This window comes from Equus asinus, chromosome 14 (genome assembly GCF_041296235.1).
Source record: "Equus asinus isolate D_3611 breed Donkey chromosome 14, EquAss-T2T_v2, whole genome shotgun sequence".
NCBI classification, from domain to species: Eukaryota; Metazoa; Chordata; class Mammalia; order Perissodactyla; family Equidae; genus Equus; species Equus asinus.
In genome coordinates this window covers 24,274,397-24,295,923 of record NC_091803.1, presented here as the reverse complement: position 1 = coordinate 24,295,923, position 21,527 = coordinate 24,274,397, and the positions used below count along the sequence as shown (strand labels likewise).

General features: G+C 52.5%; 2 protein-coding genes across 6 annotated transcripts; one reads left to right on the top strand and one right to left on the bottom strand.

Annotated features, from left to right (window-relative positions):
- Positions 1 to 200: 200 nt before the first annotated feature.
- On the top strand, positions 201 to 7,009 carry SLC5A2 (solute carrier family 5 member 2). 2 transcript variants are annotated; one of them, XM_070484530.1, is made up of 14 exons: positions 201 to 368; positions 947 to 1,018; positions 1,095 to 1,199; positions 2,092 to 2,256; positions 2,567 to 2,672; positions 3,374 to 3,454; positions 3,610 to 3,839; positions 4,152 to 4,287; positions 4,533 to 4,640; positions 4,786 to 4,936; positions 5,060 to 5,228; positions 5,303 to 5,518; positions 6,312 to 6,441; positions 6,528 to 7,009. In XM_070484530.1, the coding sequence occupies exons 1-14, from the start codon at positions 243 to 245 to the stop codon at positions 6,752 to 6,754; spliced, it is 2,022 nt and encodes a 673-aa protein (XP_070340631.1). In that variant the 5' UTR covers positions 201 to 242; the 3' UTR covers positions 6,755 to 7,009. The 2 variants fall into 2 exon arrangements, with proteins under 2 accessions (XP_070340631.1, XP_070340632.1); XM_070484531.1 differs by lacking the exon at positions 947 to 1,018.
- A 24-nt stretch (positions 7,010 to 7,033) lies between these two features.
- RUSF1 (RUS family member 1) lies at positions 7,034 to 21,500 on the bottom strand. Of its 4 annotated transcripts, none has more exons than XM_014842324.3 (13): positions 20,974 to 21,500; positions 20,645 to 20,759; positions 16,149 to 16,194; positions 14,468 to 14,500; positions 14,273 to 14,378; positions 11,886 to 11,987; positions 9,545 to 9,615; positions 9,283 to 9,467; positions 9,144 to 9,201; positions 8,658 to 8,728; positions 7,849 to 7,992; positions 7,662 to 7,739; positions 7,034 to 7,172 (listed from the first exon to the last, which is right to left on the bottom strand). In XM_014842324.3, exons 1-13 carry the CDS (start codon positions 21,271 to 21,273, stop codon positions 7,075 to 7,077), a joined length of 1,407 nt encoding a protein of 468 aa, XP_014697810.1. In that variant the 5' UTR covers positions 21,274 to 21,500; the 3' UTR covers positions 7,034 to 7,074. The 4 variants fall into 4 exon arrangements, with proteins under 4 accessions (XP_014697810.1, XP_070340635.1, XP_014697809.1 ...); XM_014842323.3 differs by having other exon boundaries at positions 7,096 to 7,231; XM_070484534.1 differs by lacking the exon at positions 14,468 to 14,500 and having other exon boundaries at positions 20,974 to 21,345.
- Between the last annotated feature and the right edge of the window lie 27 nt (positions 21,501 to 21,527).

Sequence of the window (21,527 nt, the reverse complement as noted above, 5' to 3'; positions counted from 1 at the left end):
TGAGGCTGGGGCACCAGGGAAAGGGTGGGGGCTAACACCAAGAAAGAGTGCTCCTGAACTTGAAAGGGTCCAGTTCCCCAGGATCAGCCTTTGGCCCTGATGTGAACTGATTCAGCTAAACAAAGCTGGGGCGGGGCGACAAGGCCTGGGGGACTTGTCAGCTCACTGCCCCTGAGGTAACCATTAATCCCTCCCCTGGGGAAATTCAGAGCTGGTCCCTTGAGGAGCAGATCCTGGGCAGAATGGAGGAACACACAGAGGCAGGCTCAGCAGTAGGGCTGGGGGACCAGAAGGTCCTAATTGACAACCCTGCTGATATTCTAGTCCTTGCTGCTTATTTCCTGCTGGTCGTTGGTGTTGGCTTATGGGTAAGAAGTCGAGGTGGTGCTCCTAGAGACCAGGCTTCTTCGGGCCTGGGGGGAAAGTCTCAGGGAGACCCAGGCAGTTCCAGGGGCAGGACATCTGGATATTTGAGGGATAAACCCAGGGGGGCGGGGGGGGGGGGGGGGGGGCGGGAGGCAAGAAAATCTTTTGATAGCCTCAGGGAGGCCTAGCCAATACTCATTCCTCATCTTCTCAGCTTTGGACTAGGCTGCTTGATAGGCTCAGTGGATTTTCATCAGAGACAACACTTTAAATGAGGTCTCTGTTCCTCTGTCCATGTTATGGCTTACCAGATGAAGCCCATAGGCCTGATCCAAGGCCCCTAGAAAAGTCAGGCCAAATCCCCCCACACTCAGGCTTGGGTAGTTGGACATTAGGTTAGGGCCTGGGTTGCTATGGGTGCTTGGGAAGAGGTTGGGGGTGGGGTGGGGTGTGAACCATTAGGGGAGCCGAGCATTGGTTAATCTTCAGCCTGAAACAAGGCTGAGGAATGTGTTGAGGAGGCTAATGAGGTCCAAAGATGTGCCCCAAACCCAGGTCTCCCCCAACTCCTGTCCCCCAGTCCATGTGCAGAACCAACAGAGGCACTGTCGGAGGCTACTTCCTGGCGGGACGAAGCATGGTGTGGTGGCCGGTGAGAGAGGCTGGGCTATGGAGTGGGAGGAGGTCTAGAGAAGCAGCTTGGCTCACCCCTATCTCTGGCCACCCAGGTTGGGGCCTCTCTCTTTGCCAGCAACATCGGCAGCGGCCACTTCGTGGGCCTGGCGGGGACTGGTGCTGCAAGCGGCTTGGCTGTGGCTGGATTTGAGTGGAATGTGAGGCCCCCTTTGCGCCAATCACCTCCACCCTCAGTGGGAACCCCTGGAAGGGTCACACCTGGGGAGGCTCCAGGCAGAGGGGATATGAGCCCGGAGGTGGGACTTCCCAATTGGGTGGGGTTGGGCTTTGAGTGAGGGTCACATGCCCAGCTTTGGGGCAGGGGTTACGTAGGAGATGACCACTTTCAGGGCAGGGGTAGTTCCTGCTCCTGACTTTCTGTGTGAGCCTGGACCAGCCACTACCCTCTGTGGCCTTGATTTACTCCTCTGAAGTGGGTGAACAGCCTCAAAGATAGTAAAGTGCTTATTCTGATGGTCTCTGAAGTCGTGGCCTGTGAGGATCTCTGGATTAAAGGCCCTTGCAGAAATGGGAAGGAGACGAAGCCCTGGGACAGAGGCTCACTTTGGAGGGTTGGAGAGATCAAGCCTTTGAGCTCAGGGCTTCCTGGAGGAGGAGGCCTCTGAGCTGAGCCTTAAGGGACAGAAGGTCTGGGTGGATGGAGAGGAGAGGGGAGGCAGCGCTGCTTGGCAGAGGCTGGGGTCAGGCTGAGGGATCTGTGCTTGGGTTTATGTACTGGGGGAAGGAGTTGGGAGGTGGGGGGGGGGGGCATGGAGGAGGAAGATAGGGACCATCTTGGGAGGGACAGGCCATGGTCTGGGAGGGCAAGGTGGACTCCAGTTAAAGGCCCAAGAAGGTGTCAAGACTCTGTTCCTTAATGACTAGGGACATTGTCTGCAGTTGTGTCCTCTGGGCCCCAGGTGCGACCTTTTCTTGGAGTAGTACATTCACGAAGAGAAGGAAGTTTCTCAGACCATTCAGGGGCGAGGGCCCGCTTACAGCAGGATCTCAGACGGGGATTCACCCTGAGCTGTTGCGCTGTGCCCACAGGCGCTGTTCGTGGTGCTGCTACTCGGTTGGCTCTTCGTGCCGGTGTACCTGACCGCAGGCGTCATTACGATGCCGCAGTACCTGCGCAAGCGCTTCGGGGGCCGTCGTATCCGCCTCTACCTGTCCTTGCTCTCGCTTTTTCTGTACATCTTCACCAAGATTTCGGTGCGCAGGCGCGGTGGGCGGGGCGGGACCCTGGAAGGGCGGGACCACGGAGTAGAGGTCTCCAGAAAGCCCGGGAGGGAGCGGGATCAAAGAGAAATCACTGTAAGGATCATGGCGGGGGCAGGGCCTGGAAGGGATAGGTTTCTGGGGCCGTGGCCACAGTGGGTGGGACTTGGGAAGGCCTGGCCATTGAAAAATGAGGGAACCTTCGAGGCGTGGCCACATAGGGTCGTGGTCTGGGCAGGAGGGGGACCTGGGACCCTGCCCTGGCCCCAGGGTCCTGACTTGCGCACTTGCTGCTTACCCCAAGGTGGACATGTTCTCCGGGGCAGTATTCATTCAGCAGGCTCTGGGCTGGAACATCTATGCCTCTGTCATCGCGCTCCTGGGCATCACCATGATCTACACTGTGACAGGTGGCCGTGGCAGGGGCTTAGGGAACGGAGCGGGCTCCGGAGCCGCGCTAGGAGTGTGGATGTGTGGGCGGGTTTTAGGGGAGTCACCAGAGCAAAGTGAGGTGGTGAGGTTCTGAAGCGTGATGTGGTCCAAGCAGGAGAAGGACATAAATCTTTGGAAAGCAAACGCTCCCTCTTTCCCCACTGTTCACTGGATTTGGACTGGAAGTCCTGAGCGCTGAGCCCGTGCTGGACCTGGGCAAAAAGGAAGATTTTACTTATCAGCTCTTACTCTTCTTGAACGCCTGGGAGGGGAGAGGGGACTTGGCCAGTCTCCAGGATCACTCACCAAACCCGTGCAGTTCAGAGGGTCTGGGGGTGGGGCCCGAGGCCAGACCCTGGACCGGACCTGGTCTCCGTGATGGGATGGAACTGAGAGTTGGACCTTAGAGAATCACCCCTTCCTATTACACAGATGAGAAACCTGGGGCCTAGAAGGGGGCCTTTAGTGGAGGTCTTCACGTGGGAGCCTGGCCAAGGAGGCATCAGGGGAACCTAAAACTCAGCCACACTCCTAACGCCGAGTGCATGAGCCACGAGAATGGGCCATCGTTTTGAAATTTGTTCTCCAGGAAGGGGCGCCTTTTCCAAATTTGCACAGACACCGCGGGTACTGGGGGCAGCCTGACTGGGTTATCCCCGCTGACCCAGGCCCGTTGCAGGAGGGCTGGCAGCGCTGATGTACACGGATACCGTGCAGACCTTCGTCATTCTCGTGGGGGCCTTCATCCTCATGGGTTACGGTATGGCTCTCAGCCGGGGTGAGTGGGGGGGCGCGAAGGTCGTGGGTCGCAGAGCCCTCAACTTGGGGGCAGGGACTTTGCGCATCTCTGGCACGTGGGTCCTAGGGAGGGCCTTGGCGCAGGCGCCAGGTCCCCTGACGACCTTGCTGTTTCAGCTTTCCACGAGGTAGGAGGGTATTCAGGGCTTTTTGACAAATACTTGGGGGCAGTGACGTCGCTGACGGTGTCCGAGGATCCGGCTGTGGGCAACATCTCCAGCTCCTGCTTTCGACCCCGGCCCGACTCCTACCATCTGCTCCGGGACCCTGTGACGGGGGACCTGCCGTGGCCCGCGCTGCTCCTGGGGCTTACCATCGTCTCAGGCTGGTACTGGTGCAGCGACCAGGTGCGGTTAGTGCTTGGGTGGGGAGCAAGGCTGGCGCAGAGCCAGAACCGCTGTGGGCGGAGCTGAGATGGGTGGAGCCTGAACCCATCGGGGCGCTAGGTCGAAGGCGTGGTCTGAGGGGGCGGGAACGGGGCCAGGGTGGAGATAACCCCGATGGAGCCGGATCCAAGAGGTAGGGTCTGCGTGTTGAGCTGAATTGCTTGCGCCTCTGAGCCGGAGGCGAGCCCTGAATTAAAGTGACGAGTTGAGGCAAGGCCCGAGGGACGGGGTATCCGGTACTGGATGCAGGTAGTTGAACGCACCTCGTTGCAGGTCATAGTGCAGCGCTGCCTGGCCGGGAAAAACCTGACCCACATCAAGGCGGGCTGCATCCTGTGTGGCTACTTGAAGCTGATGCCCATGTTCCTCATGGTCATGCCCGGCATGATCAGCCGTATTCTTTACCCGGGTAACGTCTTCCTCCCCGCCCCGACCGAGAGTCCTGTGCCTTATCCAGCCCCTTTCTTGTGCAAGGATTCAGGTGCCTGTCTCCCATTTCAGTTACCGTGCTAAGATTTGGGAATCTGGTCACCCAGCCCCATCTCCCACCAGGGGTCCCATCTTTCTTCCAGTAGGATTCCCCGTCCCCACTTCAGGGATCCGAATTCCCAGACTAGGTCCCGTCCTAGCCGTGTCGTGCCTTCTCTCCCGCAGACGAGGTGGCGTGTGTGGTGCCTGAGGTGTGTAAGCGCGTGTGCGGCACTGAGGTGGGCTGCTCCAATATTGCCTACCCGCGGCTCGTCGTGAAGCTCATGCCCAATGGTGAGGGCGAGCACCTGGGTTTTCCCCTGCTCACAGGCGCAGGCACACTGCGGAGACTGCCCCTGGGACGAGTCACCCCTCGCCAAGCCCACACCCTCCCAGGACACCCTGGTGGCCCTAGACTGAAGTTCCCATCGGCCCGCAGGTCTGCGCGGACTCATGCTGGCGGTCATGCTGGCAGCGCTCATGTCCTCGCTGGCTTCAATCTTCAACAGCAGCAGCACGCTTTTCACCATGGACATCTACACCCGCCTGCGACCCCGCGCAGGCGACCGCGAGCTGCTGCTAGTAGGACGGTGCGGCCTGGGTTTACTCCCATCTCCTGACCTACAAATTAGCCTGGTGTGGGAACAGGGAGCACTCCTACGGTTGGGGGAAGGCGGGGGTCCTGAGTGAAATCTGATGGCCGCCCACCGCAGGCTCTGGGTGGTGTTCATCGTCGCCGTGTCGGTGGCCTGGCTACCGGTGGTGCAGGCAGCACAGGGCGGGCAGCTGTTTGATTATATTCAGGCAGTCTCCAGCTACCTGGCGCCACCTGTGTCCGCTGTCTTCGTGCTAGCGCTCTTTGTGCCCCGCGTCAATGAGAAGGTGAGTGTGCATAGTTGTGAGCTTGGGGCGGGACTAGGCCATTCCCAGGAGGCTGATGCTCTCTCCCCCTACAGGGTGCCTTCTGGGGACTGATTGGGGGCCTGCTGATCGGTCTGGCGCGCCTTATTCCGGAGTTCTCCTTCGGCTCTGGCAGCTGCGTGCGGCCCTCAGGGTGCCCAGCGCTCCTCTGCAGCATGCACTACCTCTACTTCGCCATTGTGCTCTTCGTCTGTTCTGGCCTCCTCACCCTCGTAGTCTCACTGTGCACAGCACCCATCCCGCACAAGCACGTAAGTGCTGGCCTCTGGAGGGGCACTAAACATGCACCGTGTGGGCTAGTGCAGCCCTCTCCACCAGCAGTCTGCCAGTCCGCTTCCAGGAATGCCCAGTGGGGGGACTGAATTTCTATAGAGGGCTGGTGAGGGCAGGCTGGGAGTCCAATTTGAAGTTCCGTTTGCAAAGCAGGCACAATGTTTTATTTAAATGACATTTATTTGAGGTGGTTTGGGGGGATGTGGCTTGAAGATTGTGAGGGAAGTGATTAAAGCCCCTGAAAGTCCTTGGCATGGCCTTTGGGACTGAAAACACACAGGATGTGATTGGTGGCTGAGAGACGGAGGACTATCTTGAAAGCCCACAAAAGGGTTTGGTCTTGTGCTGCTGCAGGGCAGGTGCTCCAGGGCAGGGCTGACTGGAGGGAAGGACGAAAGAGCTGGGCCGGGAACGATGGGCAGGATTCCTCCATAGAGAGGGGGAAGGCAGCAGGAGGAAACTGAGCAAATACCCACAGGAAGGAACACTGTAAGGACTCGAAGACTAGAGTCTAAAGTACAGTACTACAACTGTGAGTGTAGACAGGGAACCTGGGGTGATGAAGCAGGGGTTGGGGGGAGCAGGACCAAGAGGAGCTTGGGTTTAGTTTGAGGACAGCCATGGAAGGTTGGCTCTGAGTGAGCTGAGCCTGGGCTGGGTGTGCAGGCTGGATAGGGAGGAGGTTAGGGGTGCCAATGTGGACAACAGACCTCGGGGTCTCGGGTGGGGGAACAGAACTCCCACTTGGTCCCTGCTCCCACCCTTCCCCAGCTTCACCGCCTGGTTTTCAGTCTCCGGCACAGTAAGGAGAAGCGGGAGGACCTGGATGCTGATGAGCTGGAAGGTCCAATCTCACCCCCTGTACAGAACGGGTGCCCCGAGCATGTAGTAGAAATGGAGGGTAAGGCACTGCCCAAGGAGGTGGGGCTAGGGAACTGGGTGAACCAAGTTTCCTGAAACTAACTATTGGGCCTCAATTTTTCCCAGAGTCCCGGTCCTCGGCACCAGGCTTGCTCCGCCAGTGCCTGCTCTGGTTCTGTGGAGTGAGCAGGGCTGGGGCAGGTAATCTGTCAGCTCCCACCCAGGAGGAGGTGGCTGCAGCAGCCAGGCGGCTAGAAGACATCAGTGAGGACCCGAGCTGGGCCCGTGTGGTCAACCTCAATGCCCTGCTCATGATGGCAGTGGCCACATTCCTCTGGGGCTTTTATGCCTGAGGCCAACTGTGTTGGACACCATGAGCCACACAGCCAGGGCAGGGCTCAGCCTTACAATGAGTGGGGGTGGGGAGCCTGCAGTGGTGAGAGGGGAGTGGGGCAGGAGGGGGAGTAGGAAGGCCCTGGTTTCCCTTCTCTCCACCTTGTCTCTGCCTGGGGTCCACTCCATCGGACTGGCAGTCACTTCCTGTGAGGTCTTGGCCAACCTGCCAAGCAGTTCCCCTAAGCAAAAATAAAGCTGCTTTTCCCACATTCTGCTATGGCCAAAGTGTCATTGCTCCAGGCTCCTGTCCTGGGACCTGGACCTCTGTCTGGGCTGCTCACAAGAATTTCTTCTCTGGAGACAGGAGCCATGTGGCCCTCCACTCATCCACCTCTAGCTGGTGCTTCTCAGTCTTCCAACCGGCATCCTGCAGTCCTGGGGAGAGGTCATGGGAGTGCTGCCAGGACCCTGGGGGAGGAGACTCTGGGCTGACCCTGGGGAGGGGGTTAATGAGTGGCACAGGCTCGGCATGGCCTTGCTTCTGCTGGGTAATCTCTGGCATAAAATAAGGCTAAAACCTCATCTGGTTGCAGCAAGAATTCATTGACCTAGCACATGGAAAAGGGTGGAACTGAGTAGGTGCTAAATAAAAGGCCATCATCAGTAATTTGCGAGCCTCCCCTGGCCCCTAGTTCTTCAATGCCAACTGGGATTACACAGACTGTCAGCACTAACTTAGCCCTCAGGGAGACCATCCTAACCTCCCCATCCTGCAGAGAGGGAAACTGAGGCCCAGACTTAAGCTCAGAGAGAGAACCCAGGTCTTCCACCTCCCAGGTGGAGGGGTGGGGATAGGGGTAGGCAGGGCCCCTGGGGAGAAGGCCTCAGAGGCCAAGGAGCCATAGGGCTGAAGGATGTTTTTACCTTTCAAGAACTTTGGGAACAGCTTGTCCAACACATGGTGCGTCTCCCTGACGATGACCCAACTCTCTTTCGCGAGACCTAGGGGGTTGCAGAACCAGCAGCTCTCAGGTCCTCAAGCTGAAGAGGGAGTGCTTCCTTTCTCCACCCCACTTCTAGTCACCTGCAGTTTAGATTTTGAGGTGCTTACCTGCCTGTACTTGGTTCCTCAGTTCCTCCAGCTCTCTTGGGAGGGGCCCATCTCTCCGCAGGGCTCCAAGCACCAGCCCGTGTGTGGCGGCCCTCAGGACGGTCTCAGGGCCTGCCATTTGGCTCAGAACTACCTGTACTTGGTCTGGAGAGACCCAGGGACAGACTGGTACCAGGGAAGTGCCACCTCCCCAAACACGCTCAACCCTGCTACGGCTGCTTCATCCCTGTCTGCCCCCAGAGGCCTTGGCCTGGCATGGAAGGCCATCTCTCACGCTTTCCTTTCCAACTTCATCTCCCGTTGCTCCCCAGTGCTCTGGACAAACTGAAATGCCCAATTTCCAAATACCATTTCAGGGAAGCTCACTGAGGTGGGTTCATTTTGCATGTGTTTAACGGCTAGTGAGAATAAGCCCCTTTTAGCACACAACTAGCAGACCAGGAAACTCTAGTACTTGTTTCCTCAAGTAGTGACCCCGGATGGGAGAGAAAATAACCAAAGGTCGTAATCTTATTTGAGTAAGTGTGTTACAATGTATAGAGTGTTTGTAAATAATCACCTTATTTGATTCTCATAAAAACACTGCAGGTATTAAGGCAGGTATTGTTAGCTCCATTTTACAGAGAGAGAAGGTGAATTTCATTGGGGCATGCACCAATGATTTCCGTGTGTCAAGTCTTAGTCCAGAGCTCACTCCAGGACACCAGGCAGCCTCCAAACTGTCCAGGCCTTGTGGCCTTGGAGCTGGAGGAATGAGAGGCTGAACCCAGGAGGATGAGTCTAAGGCTGGGAGAATGTGGCACACTTACTTTGTGACTGGTTCCAGCGAAGGAGGTAGGGTTCTTGGTGCCCCTCAACCAGCTGCTGCAGCTCAGAGACACTGAAGGAGAGAGTGCAGTGGGGGAGGAGAAAGCAAAGGTAGGAGCAACCATCCAGTCAACTGAACAGCTACCTGTTAACCATAACTGTCCATACTTCATCTGTCCTTCACCCGCTTCCCAGCTCTCTCTCATTACCTATGCACCCCACATCCATCCTTCCTTTCTTCCTGCATCCTGTCCTCCATTTTCCTCATCTATCCATTCTTTCCTCATCCAACAAATACATCCTTTATATCTATGTTACACATTCTCCTCCCCTCAAGCACTCATACTGACCCCCAGTCTGTTCAGCAGAGATAAAGAACCTAGAGCAGAGAGGTGGGGCCTGGTCAGGGGAAGCCAGTATGTAATTGGAATAATGAGCATGTGTGGGGAGTGGCAGTAGTGATAGGTGGGAGACACTGGGCCACTCACCTGGAGATCAAGCAGTGTAGGGGGACCCCCAGGGATAGAGACACAGATGGCCAGAAACCTGTGGGAAGCTGGAGTCAGGATGACCAGGCACCGGGAGAGACTGGGAGACATAAGACTTGAGACAAACAGGTTGGGTCACCTGTCCACAGTGGCTCCATCCTATTGGCTGAAGTGGGGCCAAGAACCTCTCCTCTCTGAAGGAAGTGCTTCAGGACCAGCCAGAGCCGGCCTTCGTTCAAGGTCTCTATGACAAGGGCTCGGACTGCCCGGTAGTTGGCATAGATGTGGAGGGCAGTGAAGAGGAAGAAACAACCAAGGCTGAAGCTGGTGAGAGAGTGAGGTAGTCAATGTGGGCAGAGGCCTAGCTGGGCACCTCCTCCCCGCCCTTGATCCCAGCTTACCTAGGGCAACCTGACACCAGGGGAAGCATCAAGAGGCTGACCAGGAGCCCTGCCAGGTTTACCAGCGTCTCCTGGAAAATGGCAGAGGGATTGGGAGTTGGAGGGCTCCCCTCCAGGCTAGACTGAATATCTTTGAGTGCCTTTCATCACAATCCCCCCTCCTCTGGAACCTCCCAAGGCTCCCTACACTGATGAGGGCACCTAGTAAATTTTTAACGTTTTTGGTGAGTGAGCTGTCATTTAAGATACCAGCTGTGTCCCTGCCCACGTAGATGCAATGCCGTTGGAATGTTGTCTTTGTTTCGCAAGAGTCACCTGAGTAGCCCTACACTCAGGCAAGTAAATGTCCGCAGCATGGGGAACTACTTTTATTTGGTAGTTTAAAAAGGCTGACCCCCACCGGCCCCTTGGTATGCAGTAATTGGCAGACACTTTTGCAAAGGGGTCAAGGAATCGCCCAGGAAGAAAGTACAAGATCTAAACCTCTTCCCTTGAGAATCAGTGTTATTAGACCCCTCTGATGGCCAGAGATGGCCTGACGGAGCACACCTTAGGGTAAAAGACCCCAGGCCACCTGTCCCCAACTCATCATGAGGGAGGAGTCTGGATTGATGCCCCTGACTATGGGGTCCCCAAGAGAGTTGGTGCTGGGAAAGAGTGGGCCTGAGGCTGGAGAGCTCTTCTTACTCAGCCATCTTGGCAAGGGGGTGGGCCATGGAAATAAAGGCTGTGGGTGTGAGAGTAAACTGGGGATCAGTGGCCTTGGGAGCTCAGGAGCAGAGGGACCTCCTCTCCCCTAGATGGGAATAGTGATTTCCAGCAGCCACATTAAGTGGCAACAAAGCAACATCAGCAGAAAGCAGGGACCTGCTGCAGGACTGAGCACACGTCCTAGCTTGCTCCGGTGATGTGTTACTGCCTCTATGGACTGAGGAAGCCCTGTGGCCTTGGAAAATACAGCTTGAGGGTCAGAGGTGGGCTGGGAGTTAGAAAGAGGGCAAGTGGGAGACAACAGGCACGAAGCTGGGAGATCCTAAAGAGAAGGGCCTGGATTGTACTTATTTCTCCCTTCCTAACCACCTATGGGGGAGATAACAGGGAAGAACTAGTCCAACCATTTCCTGAAAGAAGGGACTTGCGCAAGGGTAGCCAGGGAGACTGAAGCTCTCTATGCCTTAGTTCCTCATCTGTAGAATGGCAACAATGAGTACCTCCTGCACAAGACAATTGTAAGGATTTAATAAGTTCACAGAAATGAAATACTTGGCACATGGTTAATGCTTAATAGATATTAGTTTGTGTTAATATTATTGAAAGGAATTAGTCTTAATTTTTTTTTAAATGAAGTTCTATTTAGAAACCGAACAGGGCCGGCCTGGTGGCACAGCAGTTAAGTTTGCACGTTCCGCTTCTCGGCAGCCCAGGTTCACCGGTTTGGATCCCATGTGCGGACATGGCACTGCTTGGCAAAAGCTGTGGTAGGCGTCCCATGTATAAAGTAGAGGAAGATGGGCATGGAAGTTAGCTCAGGGCCAAGCTTCCTCAGCAAAAAGAGGAGGATTGTCAGTAGTTAGCTCAGGGCTAATCTTCCTCAAAAAAAAAACCAAACCCAAAAAACAGAAACTGAACAAAACAATATAAGAGAAGGCCAGAAAGCAGGACTGGATAGAAAAGAGGTTTCTAAATTCCTTCAGTGTCAAAGAAAACCATGTCACACTTCTGACCTCCCTGGGCCTCACTTTCCCCATCTGTAACACAGGGATAACAACACTATCTGCCTCATAGGGTTGGTGTGAGAGTTAAATGATGCAGTACACATAAGCACTTAGCATGGGGGTTTGGGGGGATCCAATACCTGTAGAATTCAGCCTTAGGGGTATCCCTACCCCTACTGCAGGCTCCCTTGGTCAGCCGAGGGGTTGGGCCAGAAGGGCCTGCTAAACTGCTGAGTGGAGGCCTTTGCCCAGTGACCCCAGCCACCTCACATGCTGAGCACTTTTTGACTTGCTAAGTGCTTTAACATGTGGGGCCTCATGTGATCAGGACATCTACCTCCCACGGTGTGTGGCTATGGCTAGAGTGGGCAAGGGCCAGGGCAAGGGCTCACTCTTGGCCACAGAGGCAGCAGGCAGGGGCTTGGACTTGCCACCAAAGCCCGTGCCCTCATACTGGACTACCTACCCTGAGAGTCAGAGCCTGGGGCACCTACATTTCTTCCTGCGTGTCCCCCACTCCTACCCGCAGGAGCACTCGGGTGCTTCTCTCCATACTCTCAAATTGTGGCATGGCGTGATACCCCCCACTCCTCCCCTGCACCGTCCTTCCAATTCCGGCCGCTCACCTGACTGCTATCCTTGGCTGACACATCAGCCATGTTGTTTCTCCGGGCCTGGTGCATGGTCAGTGCAGCCCGAGTGGCACCACCAGCCACGCTTACAATGCACTGGGTGGGGAAAGGGAAGAGTGAAGGTCAGAGAAGCCATGAGCTGTGGCAACATAGGTGCTTCTGTGGGTGAGCCAAGTAAATGGCTCACACTAGCTTGAGAAGACCAGGTCTTAGGCCACCCCACAGCAAAACCCGGAATGTTGTCCTTGGTATCTTGTTCTCACCCTCTATATCCACTAGGCCCACCTCCCCTGTCTTGTTCCAGGAGAAAACTAAAGTTTGCCTGCCATACCACCCTGTGGAAAAGGCCCCAAGGAAACTCAATTTCTTTCCCCAAGGTGGAGGACCAAAGACCATTCTTAGCCCACAACTTCCCCAGCCTCCAACTTCTACTTTGGCTGTACCCTCCCTGTTGCTGAGCTCCCAGGCCCAGTCTGGTTTCTAACTTTATGCTTAAATTTTGCCTGCCTGTAACTAACTCCACTCTCTTCCTGCCCTAGTGAAGGCCTAGCAAGCCTTCCAGGCCAGTTCAAAACCCACCCCAGTGGCCCTGACCTCCCATGGCACCTGGATCTCTCCCTCTGAGATCGAGGACGGTAAAGCTCATTGATGAGGATCATTGATCACCTTCATTCATCTCATATTTACCAAATCTTTTAGATGCCAGACACAGATTTAGGTGCTGTGAAATAATTCAGACACAACCCCTGCCCTCATGAAGCTTAAAAATCAATAGATGATAAACTAGTTATTATGTAGGCAGAGTTTATTCAAAGGTAAAATGAAAGTGGTGCAAAATGAGGCTGGAGTGACTGGCTTGGACCTGTTCACATGGAACCTTGCAAGCTTTGTTAAGGTCTTTATACTAAGAGCAATGGGGGCAGGAAAGTGACCTGATTTGATTTCCACTCTTAAAAGGATTATTAGGCTGCTCTGAGAAGGACTGAACAGGGGTGAGACTGGAAACAGGGAGACTACCTAGGAAGTAACTGCGCTTTTTCAGCAATGAGGAATTACCAGATGACATGGAGATGAAGGAGTGAATAGACTGGAGAGATTTAGGAGGGAAAAATAACAGAATTGAATGGAGGTTTAGCTGAGGGTGACAGATGAGGGAGGAGAAGGCATGGATGACAGCCAGGCTCCTGGTTGGCGCACCTGGGGGACAGAGGTGCCAGTCACGGAGACTGGAACTCCAGAGAGGGTAGGGAGGGAAGGGGGAAGGAAGTTTATAGCCCTGTTACATTTCCTTATTTGACAGATGAAGAGACTGAGGCCTCAAAGGTGGAGTTTAGTGCAGAATTTAGGCAGAGGTCACAATCCTTGGTCCACAGCTCTAGCACTGGTTTTTTCTGGGGTTTCCTGCTCTAGAGGAGGAGGGGGTGCACATGACATTTAGTGCCTGTGCCAGGGAAGCTAAATGTCCACCACCACAAGTAACTGTTGCATCCGAAACATCAGTAGTGCCCTGTAGAGACACACTGCTCTAAAGTGATTCTGAACAGGCAGATGGGCCTTGGAGATGGATCTTACCTGTCTTCTTAAGAGTCTTTCTCTATGCCAGGTACTTAACCCTGTGGTGAGACAGGCTAAGCTCTTTGCTGAACCTTGATAGGCCCCAGTTTCCTCACTGGATGAGGCCAACCTGAAGGATCTGTGAGGGTGAGCAGCCTGGCAGAGAAGAGCTCGCATTCACCCTACTTGCCCCTCTAGCCTCACTGTCCAGTCTGTGCTCTGTCTGGCCACTGGACCTTGACCCATGCTGTTCTTTTTGCTCAGAACACCCACCTGGCACCTTAAACTTACTATTCAAGATGCAGCTGCAGGGGAGGACTTCCTGCCTCCCCTGACTAGGCCAGGTTCCCTGCTGAACCCTCTTGCAGCCCCCTACGCTTCTCATCTGGAATACCTGTAGCTATAATTCTGTAAATATTTGTTTAATTATGTGTGGCTTTCTTTCAAAGATGAGAGGGCCCACAGTCCGTGGCAAATATGCAGTAGGCACTCAGTAAATATTTTACTGAAAGAATGAAAGGTAGCCAGAGTTGGTACCAAGATGTTGACACTGGACCACCACTTCTGTATCTCAGTTCAGATCTCCCTCGCCAGTCCTGTGGCTCCAGACACTGCCTTAGACTGACTATCTGAGGCACCAGAGTCTGTCTGGCTGGAGGAGGATCATATAGTTGGGTCCAAGTAGAAACATCTGAACATTTTTACTCTTCTAGAAGTGCCTGGAATACAAGGTCCAGGCTGGGCTTACTTGTGGGCCCCAAGTGAGCCCACCCACAGCACCACCAAGGCAGGTATCTTGGGTATAGGGGTGCTCCAGAGGTAGGTACCTTGGCCAGGTTGCTGATGCAGACGATCATGGTGAAACAGATTGGGTATACAGGAGCCATAATCTCAAGGAACATGGCTACATCATTGAGGATGTCAGCAAAAAGCCTGGAGGAAGGGATCAGAGGTTAGAGGTCAGACGTAAGAGAACTTCATAATAGAAAACGCCTCTCCCCTCTGTCCCAGCCCCTCCTCACCTCCAGTGCTTGGCATTACAGTCCAGTTTGCTCCTGTTGGGGAGGAGAGGTTGGTTTACAATTTGGATTTAAGGAGAAAACGGATCCTGTGGGCAGTGCAGGCCATCCTTAGGCCAAGGTAAGGTCCAAAGGGCTCAGGAGAACCCACACCCCAGCCAGACATCTGTCCCAACACTGTCACTGCTGCCTGAAATGCCATCATCAGCTGGGAGGACTTTCAGTGGTCACTTAGTGTTTCCCCCTTGCTAACTATGATGCACCAAAGGAAAAACCTGATTGCCTTGTGGCTGCTCCCCACCCTTTGCCCCTCTTCTGAGAGAAGCTCCCCCTGGGTTCCTCTGCCATCTCTCCTCTTCTTCCTCCTGCTCATCAAGGGTACCTCGCAAGAAGTCCACACATTTTGGACTGGTAAACAATACATTTAGTGTAAGCCCCACATGTTACAAATAACTAGCCCAGAGAGGGGACATGAATTCCCTTGGTTTACATGCAGAGTCGGGGGAAAGGCCAAGAGAAAGAGCCAGGCTCTGACATACAAGCCTAGGATATTTCTATTACACAAGAGGATGGCTGCCTCTTCTGCCAGGCAGAGCGACTCCCTGGCCCATGCACAAACACCTGGCAACCAATTCTCCAAGATTCCAGTGGCAGGAGATGTTGCAGCTCCCAGCACAGGTCAGAATTTGCAGCATTAGCCCTAACTCTTAATTTGCAAATCTCCTGGAGAGAAAGGGAGCATTCCTGGGTGGGGTCTGGGACACACATGGGGAGCTCTGGAAGGAGAACTAGAACACATGGGTCTGGTCTAGGGCTCTGCCCCATAAAGCAGCCTGACACTACAGAAAGAGTACAGGTTTTAGGCTTAAATCCCATCTCACTAGTTACAAGCTGTGTGACTTGGGTGAGTAACCTCCCTCTTTTAGGTCTGCTTCACATCTGTAAAATGTACACATTTAATCCTACTCTACAAAGTTTCTAAGGCTGATACATATAGGGAGCTTGTGAGGCACAGAGCTGTTAATAGCACCTAGTGTTGACTTATTATGTGCCATGTAATGTGCTAAGCACTTTGCATAAACTGCGTCACTGAACCTCACAATCACAATGGCAGATACTAAATCACTCCTGAGGTTGCCCAGTACTGACCTGAGGAAGCAGGCAGCACAAGATCCTTAATCCCTTCTCGATAAATAATGACACTGATTCCATGTAGAGCAAGCATCCTGATGACCTGCCCAAGCCCACTCCCTGCTCAGCTCAGCAAAGTCCAACCAAGTGTCTGAGCCACCAAAGTAGCCTCTGGAGTAAAGTCATTCCTTTTGGGTTAAGCATTGTCCCATTCAGGCTTCTTTTTTCAAGTGGAAACAGAAGACACATAAAGCCTTGTGGCTCTCTCTGTTTTTCCATGATGGGCATCAGAGTGGCAAATCAGTGCTCTTGAAGGCAGATCTGATCATAGCAATGGCTCTGTGGCTTTACTGCTAGGTGATCCTGGGCAAGCCACCGGGACTGGACACTCACTAAAGACTCCTTAGCTGTGAAAATCTTAATTGCTAAATCTCCCCTCCCCTGGAGACTTGGAGGAGAGAAGGGAGCTGAAAATAAAGCCAGGACTGAAACAGACATGATCCCTGTCTGGGGAGAGTAGCCAGAGGGCTGCTTACCAGGAAGACAAACTCACCCCTTCCACCAGGCAAAGATGATGCGGCCCAGCATGCCGGTTGAATCTGGGGGAGAGAGGCACTGGTAAAGAACAAGGAAGACCTTTGGGAGCTGTGGGGCCTGGCAAACCCTGGCACTGAAATGGCTGATTCACCTTGGTCACTGCTCATGGGGACTCAGTCTGGTACGGTAAGTTCTGGATAGACATAGCTGTACAATCGGGTCAGAAGTACCTCGACTTAGCAATTCCTCAGTATGTACCCAAGAGAACTATGTACCCATGCACACCAGGAGACGTAGACCAGAAATATTCTTTGCAGCATTGTTCATAATAGCAAAAAACTGGGAATAGTGCAAATGCTCAACAGGAGAATGCATAAATAAATTCTGGTACATTCAATCAGCAGATTAGACAGCAGTGAAAATCCAATGGACTACAACTACTTACATCAAAATGGATGAATCCTAGTATTATAATCTTGCATGAAAAAGTAAGCCGTGACAACTCAAACACAATGTACTTTTCATAAAGCTCTAAAACAACTAAAACTAAACAATGCAGTGTTTAGGTATATATATCTATATGGTACAACTATTAAAAAAAAGGCTGGAAATCCTGTGTGGAAAGTTCAGAGGTTACTGTTGATATTCTAGCTCTTAGGTTGGGTAGGGAATTCACAGGTGGTCATCAGAGTATAAATAAATAAAAAGGATTTGAACTGCAGGTTGGTGACAGAGAGCTGGGGATGTGAGGCAGAGGGAGAGACCTCCCTAGGCTAGTGAGAGTCAGCGAAGTCTCCAGAATCAGCTAGACATTCATTTATACAACAAATGCTTGCTGGCTACCTACTCTGTGCCAGGCACTACATGAGGCATGGGGGATACAGTGGTGATCCAGAAAATCATGGTTCTAGGCTCAAAATCCAGTGCAAAAGCAGACAGCAATCAGTGTGAAAAACATTGATTTAGACTAAGGATCAATTAACTGTGGTCTGCGGGCTTCCACTCCCTGTTTCTACAGAATAAAGTTTTATTGGAATACAGCTGTGCCCATTCATTTACAGATTGTCTATGGCTGTTGTCATGACAAAATGGCAGAATCAAGTTGCTGTGACTGAAACTATAGTCTGCAAAGTGTAAAATATTCATCATCTGGTCCTTTACACAAAGTTTGCCAACCCTTGATTTAGACTATACCTCATACTGAGAGTAGCACTCGTTAAGTTCAACAGGGGGATCACAAAGAACTGTTCTAGAACCAAACAACTGGGAAGGCCTCATACAGGAAAGGACAGATATGGTGGGCAGAGGACTCCCAACTTGTTTGAGCTTGAGGGCATGGACCTTTAAGTGAGGGATGCAGAGAGAAGGGAAACTACGTTGTAGGAAGGAGGGTTGGGAGCTTCCCACAACGTATAAAGGTGGGGACAGAGGTTTAGTCTCCCCCCTTCTCCACTGGAAAGAGATGTACTCACCCCTTGCCACAATCTCCATCCTTGGGCATTCAGGCCTTCTAAGTAGACATATTTACCCAACCCTGGACCACTAGGCACTCTGGTGGACACCTGAAATACCTATGTCTTTCAGTCTTCACAAAAATCCTAGGAACTTGAGAGGGAGCATTCCTTTTCACAAAGCAACTGAAGCTCACAGGAGACAGGTGGACAAAAATGGGACTTTTTACAAGAAAATCTGGATTTCTAGCTTTTCTGGAAGAACCTGAAGAATGGCAACACTGGGCCTGCCTTCCCTTACTGCCGCAGTTGGTTGAGGCTGAGCAGCCGCCTCATTCAGAGAAGGCATGTGTACAACACATCTCCCATCCAGCCTGCCGTCTCTCCATTTCTGTCCCTTATATGTTCCTGGAAGTAACACCCGTCAGGGTGGCTTTATAGGCCTCCTCCCTCTGTCACTCACCTCACCCTCTTCCCTTCAAGTACATTTTATTCTACACAAAATTTTCCTTGTTCTGTTTAAGATTCTTGTATTGGATCAACTTAGTAACTCTGAACGTGGCAAGATGACTTTTACTGGTTGAGGGAGAGCTCACTGGGCCAGACTCTATTTTTCTTCCCTTTGACTGTACTCATATCCAATCAGATGTATGTCCTACATATAATGGCCACTTGGCAGAAAGGGGCTCTATTCATGTATTAGAAGCAGGCTGCAGGGACCTTGGCAGAATCTGGAGGTTGACCCTAGTAGGCGGTAATGACACACATTCTCCCTGTTATCTGACAGTCAACACTATCCACTAGACTAGTCAACTTAATTCCCACCTGCTCTTCTTTGCCTCACAATTAGCTGAGCTGTAGGATCTAGAAACTTTTGAGTCCTACTAAGGGATCATTTGCCCACAAATTGTACTTGGTTCCACCCTAAAATCCCAACTGGCAAGAGGGTGGTGGTTGTGAGTGGCACCCAGGAGTCAGTCAGTTTGGATCCAAATCATGGCCCCATGTTACCTTAGGCAAGTTAGTAAATCTGAGCTTCAGCTTTCCCCTCTGAAAAGCCCATTAATAATGGCATCTACCTAATATGGCTGCTGCAGAGATTAAATTACATATTACACCTAAGTGTGTAAAATGTCTGGCATACAGTAGGCTGTCAAAGTATTAGCTGCCAGGGGCCGGGCCAGTGGCACAGCGGTTAAGTTTGCACATTCCGCTTCAGCAGCCCGGAGTTGCCTTGTTTGCATCCTGGGTGCGGACATGGCACCGCTTGGCAAGCCATGCTGTGGCAGGCGTCCCACATAGAAAGTAGAGGAAGATGGGCATGGATGTTAACTCAGGGCCAGTCTTCCTCAGCAAAAAGAGGAGGATTGGCAGCAGATGTTAGCTCAGGGCTAATCTTCTTCTTCTTCAAAAAAATTAGCTGCCAGTAGTATTACTATTGTTAATTATGACAATTAACATCATGTTCCATTAAGAGGTCTATAACTGAAAATGACCATACCAAAAAATTCCAAGGGAGTTTCTTGTATAAAGCTCCGCATACAAATTTCCCATGTTTGATGCAAATAAGTTTGTAAAATCTCTCCTAAGAAGGCTTCTTCTAATGTCAACAACAGGCTCTAAAGTAAGTGGATATTTTCATATCTTAAGTGGTCTTATTTTTTTCTTAATAACCTGCCTGAGTTGGACATATATAGGCAACATGTTGGTGATAAGGCTTAGAAATGACATGAAAACATCAGCTACTGACCCTAGCTCCTGCTGCATTTCAAACACTTAGCCAATAGGAGAGCAACGGAAAAGATCCAAACCAAGCTCAGTGTGGTGGTATGAAAATGTGGACTCTGGAACTAACCCTCCTGGGTTCAAATCCATTCCCTACCACTTACTGGCTGTGACCCTGGGCAAGTTACTTTTCTGTGCCTCAGTTTCCTCATCTATAAAATGGGGATAATGACAATACTACCTATCTTAGAGCTATTGTGAAGACTGAGACAGTACATTTAAAGACTGGCATACAATAAGAACTGTTTGTGTGAACTATGATTATTAAAAGAAGAGACAGTTAGGACAAGTCACAGATCACCACTTCTCCACTGAACGTACCATTAGAGAAAAAGTTTCTTTTCAAAGGTGACTCACATTTGGCCAGTTTGCTCAGTCTTAATGGTAAAGGTGTAAGCAGGAGCCTCTTGATTCTCTAAGAGATCCAGGGAGGCTCACCAGAGGTGTGGCCAGGCTGATGCTAGGAATAGAAGGAGCCTTACCTTGGGTCTGATTTAAACCTCCAGTGGGAACAGTAGTGAAAGACAAAGGACAGTGGAGAGAGCTATGGGCTCTCCTGATGTGGAACAGTTTCCCTTTTCTTTTCTACTTCACTCTCTAGGTGCCACGGTACCAAAATGTAACTTTTTTTTAGTGGTTTTTCAAAAAGTTGTACATTCAACAGATGGTTACTATAATTGCTATTTACAGCATCATCTAGTGTCCCAGAGGATCTAAGATGCCTTTCATCTTTCCCAGAACCTCCTCTCCCCCTACTCAGGATCAACTACACAATTTTTTTTCTGGAACTAATCGATTTCCTCCACACTAGGCAGCTGGTAGTTTTATCCAATAACCACACTTTTATGCAGTCCTCCACAAAGAGACTAGGGATAAAGGAGAGGGGACAGTTAACTTACGGATCTGGGCTGCAGATGATTTAGGGACTCTGACCAGTATTTATGGGGAACAGAGTGCGGTTGCAAGGCTGGTGCTCAGGATGAAAGTATTGTAGCGGTGGGCGATTAATTAATTGTTGAATAAAGCCAACAAGATCTTTAAAATTTACTCAGTCAAATTTTGTTTTTTAACAGGGTACAAGGCACTGTTCTAGGCACTGGGGAGACTTGGCTTCCGCATCTAATCAGGCACGAGTCCATAAATATCACAGCCCAAAGCTAGAAGCCAGAACACTGGCAGGGGTGAAAGGAGGGGTATGTGCAGTCGGAGAAAAAGGGGCCAGGGGGATGGGAGGGCTGAGAGCAGTGATAGGTGAGGCTCCATGATCCAAGCTCACCTTTCACGAGCCAGGTGGCCGTGGCAGCTGAAACAGAGGCTTTTGCGTCTCCTACCCCTAAGCCTAGCAAGACTGCGTGGGTGGCCAGGGAGCCCGAGAGGCTGGAAGCAAAGGCCTGCAGGAGAAAAGAAGGGGGTGAGGAGTGGGCGCAGGAGCACGGGGAATCTAAGTTCTATTCTCAGCTCTCCTTGGTGTGTGACCTGGAACACGTTACAGCTCTGCTCTAGGCCTCCTTCTCCAGTCTATAAACAGGCAAGGAGAGGTGGCCCGCATTGCCTCCTTCACCGCCGACTACATGCCGCCCCCCTACCCGAGTCGGCCGGGCTGACCTGCACAGAATCCCATAGCTGGTAGGGCAGATAGTCCGGGCTGACGCTATCGGGGAAGCCCTGTGGCAGGAACAAGGCCAGGAGCCGGGAGAGAGGTGCTGAGGCGGTCGCGGGAGCCCCCTCTCCGCCCCCATCTGGTCCTTCGGGTTTTGCTGTGAAAGCCCCAGAGAAGCCCCACCAGCGCCACCCCCAGGCCTCCCACTGCAGGCTCCCGTCGACAGCGGCGCAGCAGCCCCGGGCGGCCCCGGAGCCGTACTGCTCCGAGCACAGCCGGGCCTCCAGGCTCGCGCCGTCAGCCATAGCGGCTCTCTCCCTTCAGCCCCGTGTAGCTGGAAACGTGGCCAAATGACATTTCCGGCTCGACTACGGCGGCTGCAGAGGGGCAATCTTCCTTTGCGAAAGGGCTACCAGCCTCTGTCTTCGTCTGTCCAGCCCAGGAACCAGATTCTTCCTCTCTGACCTCCGGGCCTCGCCTCGGACACCTCGGGGCGGATCCTGGCCTTTGTTCTTTGTAGCATTTTGTAGCTGCGCCGCGGGAGTCATGGGGGCCCTTT

Excerpts from the sequence above, each read along its gene's own strand:
- SLC5A2 (XM_070484530.1), top strand. The coding sequence starts at position 243 with ATGGAGGAACACACAGAGGCAGGCTCAGCAGTAGGGCTGGGGGACCAG. Across the intron at positions 1,200-2,091 it reads TGGCTGGATTTGAGTGGAAT|GCGCTGTTCGTGGTGCTGCT; the intron begins GTGAGGCCCCCT and ends CTGTGCCCACAG. Across the intron at positions 6,442-6,527 it reads GCATGTAGTAGAAATGGAGG|AGTCCCGGTCCTCGGCACCA; the intron begins GTAAGGCACTGC and ends AATTTTTCCCAG.
- RUSF1 (XM_014842323.3), bottom strand. The coding sequence starts at position 21,273 with ATGGCTGACGGCGCGAGCCTGGAGGCCCGGCTGTGCTCGGAGCAGTAC. Across the intron at positions 20,760-20,973 it reads AGCTATGGGATTCTGTGCAG|GCCTTTGCTTCCAGCCTCTC; the intron begins GTCAGCCCGGCC and ends TTTCTCCTGCAG. Across the intron at positions 9,616-11,885 it reads CAGCCAAGGATAGCAGTCAG|GAGACGCTGGTAAACCTGGC; the intron begins GTGAGCGGCCGG and ends GCCATTTTCCAG.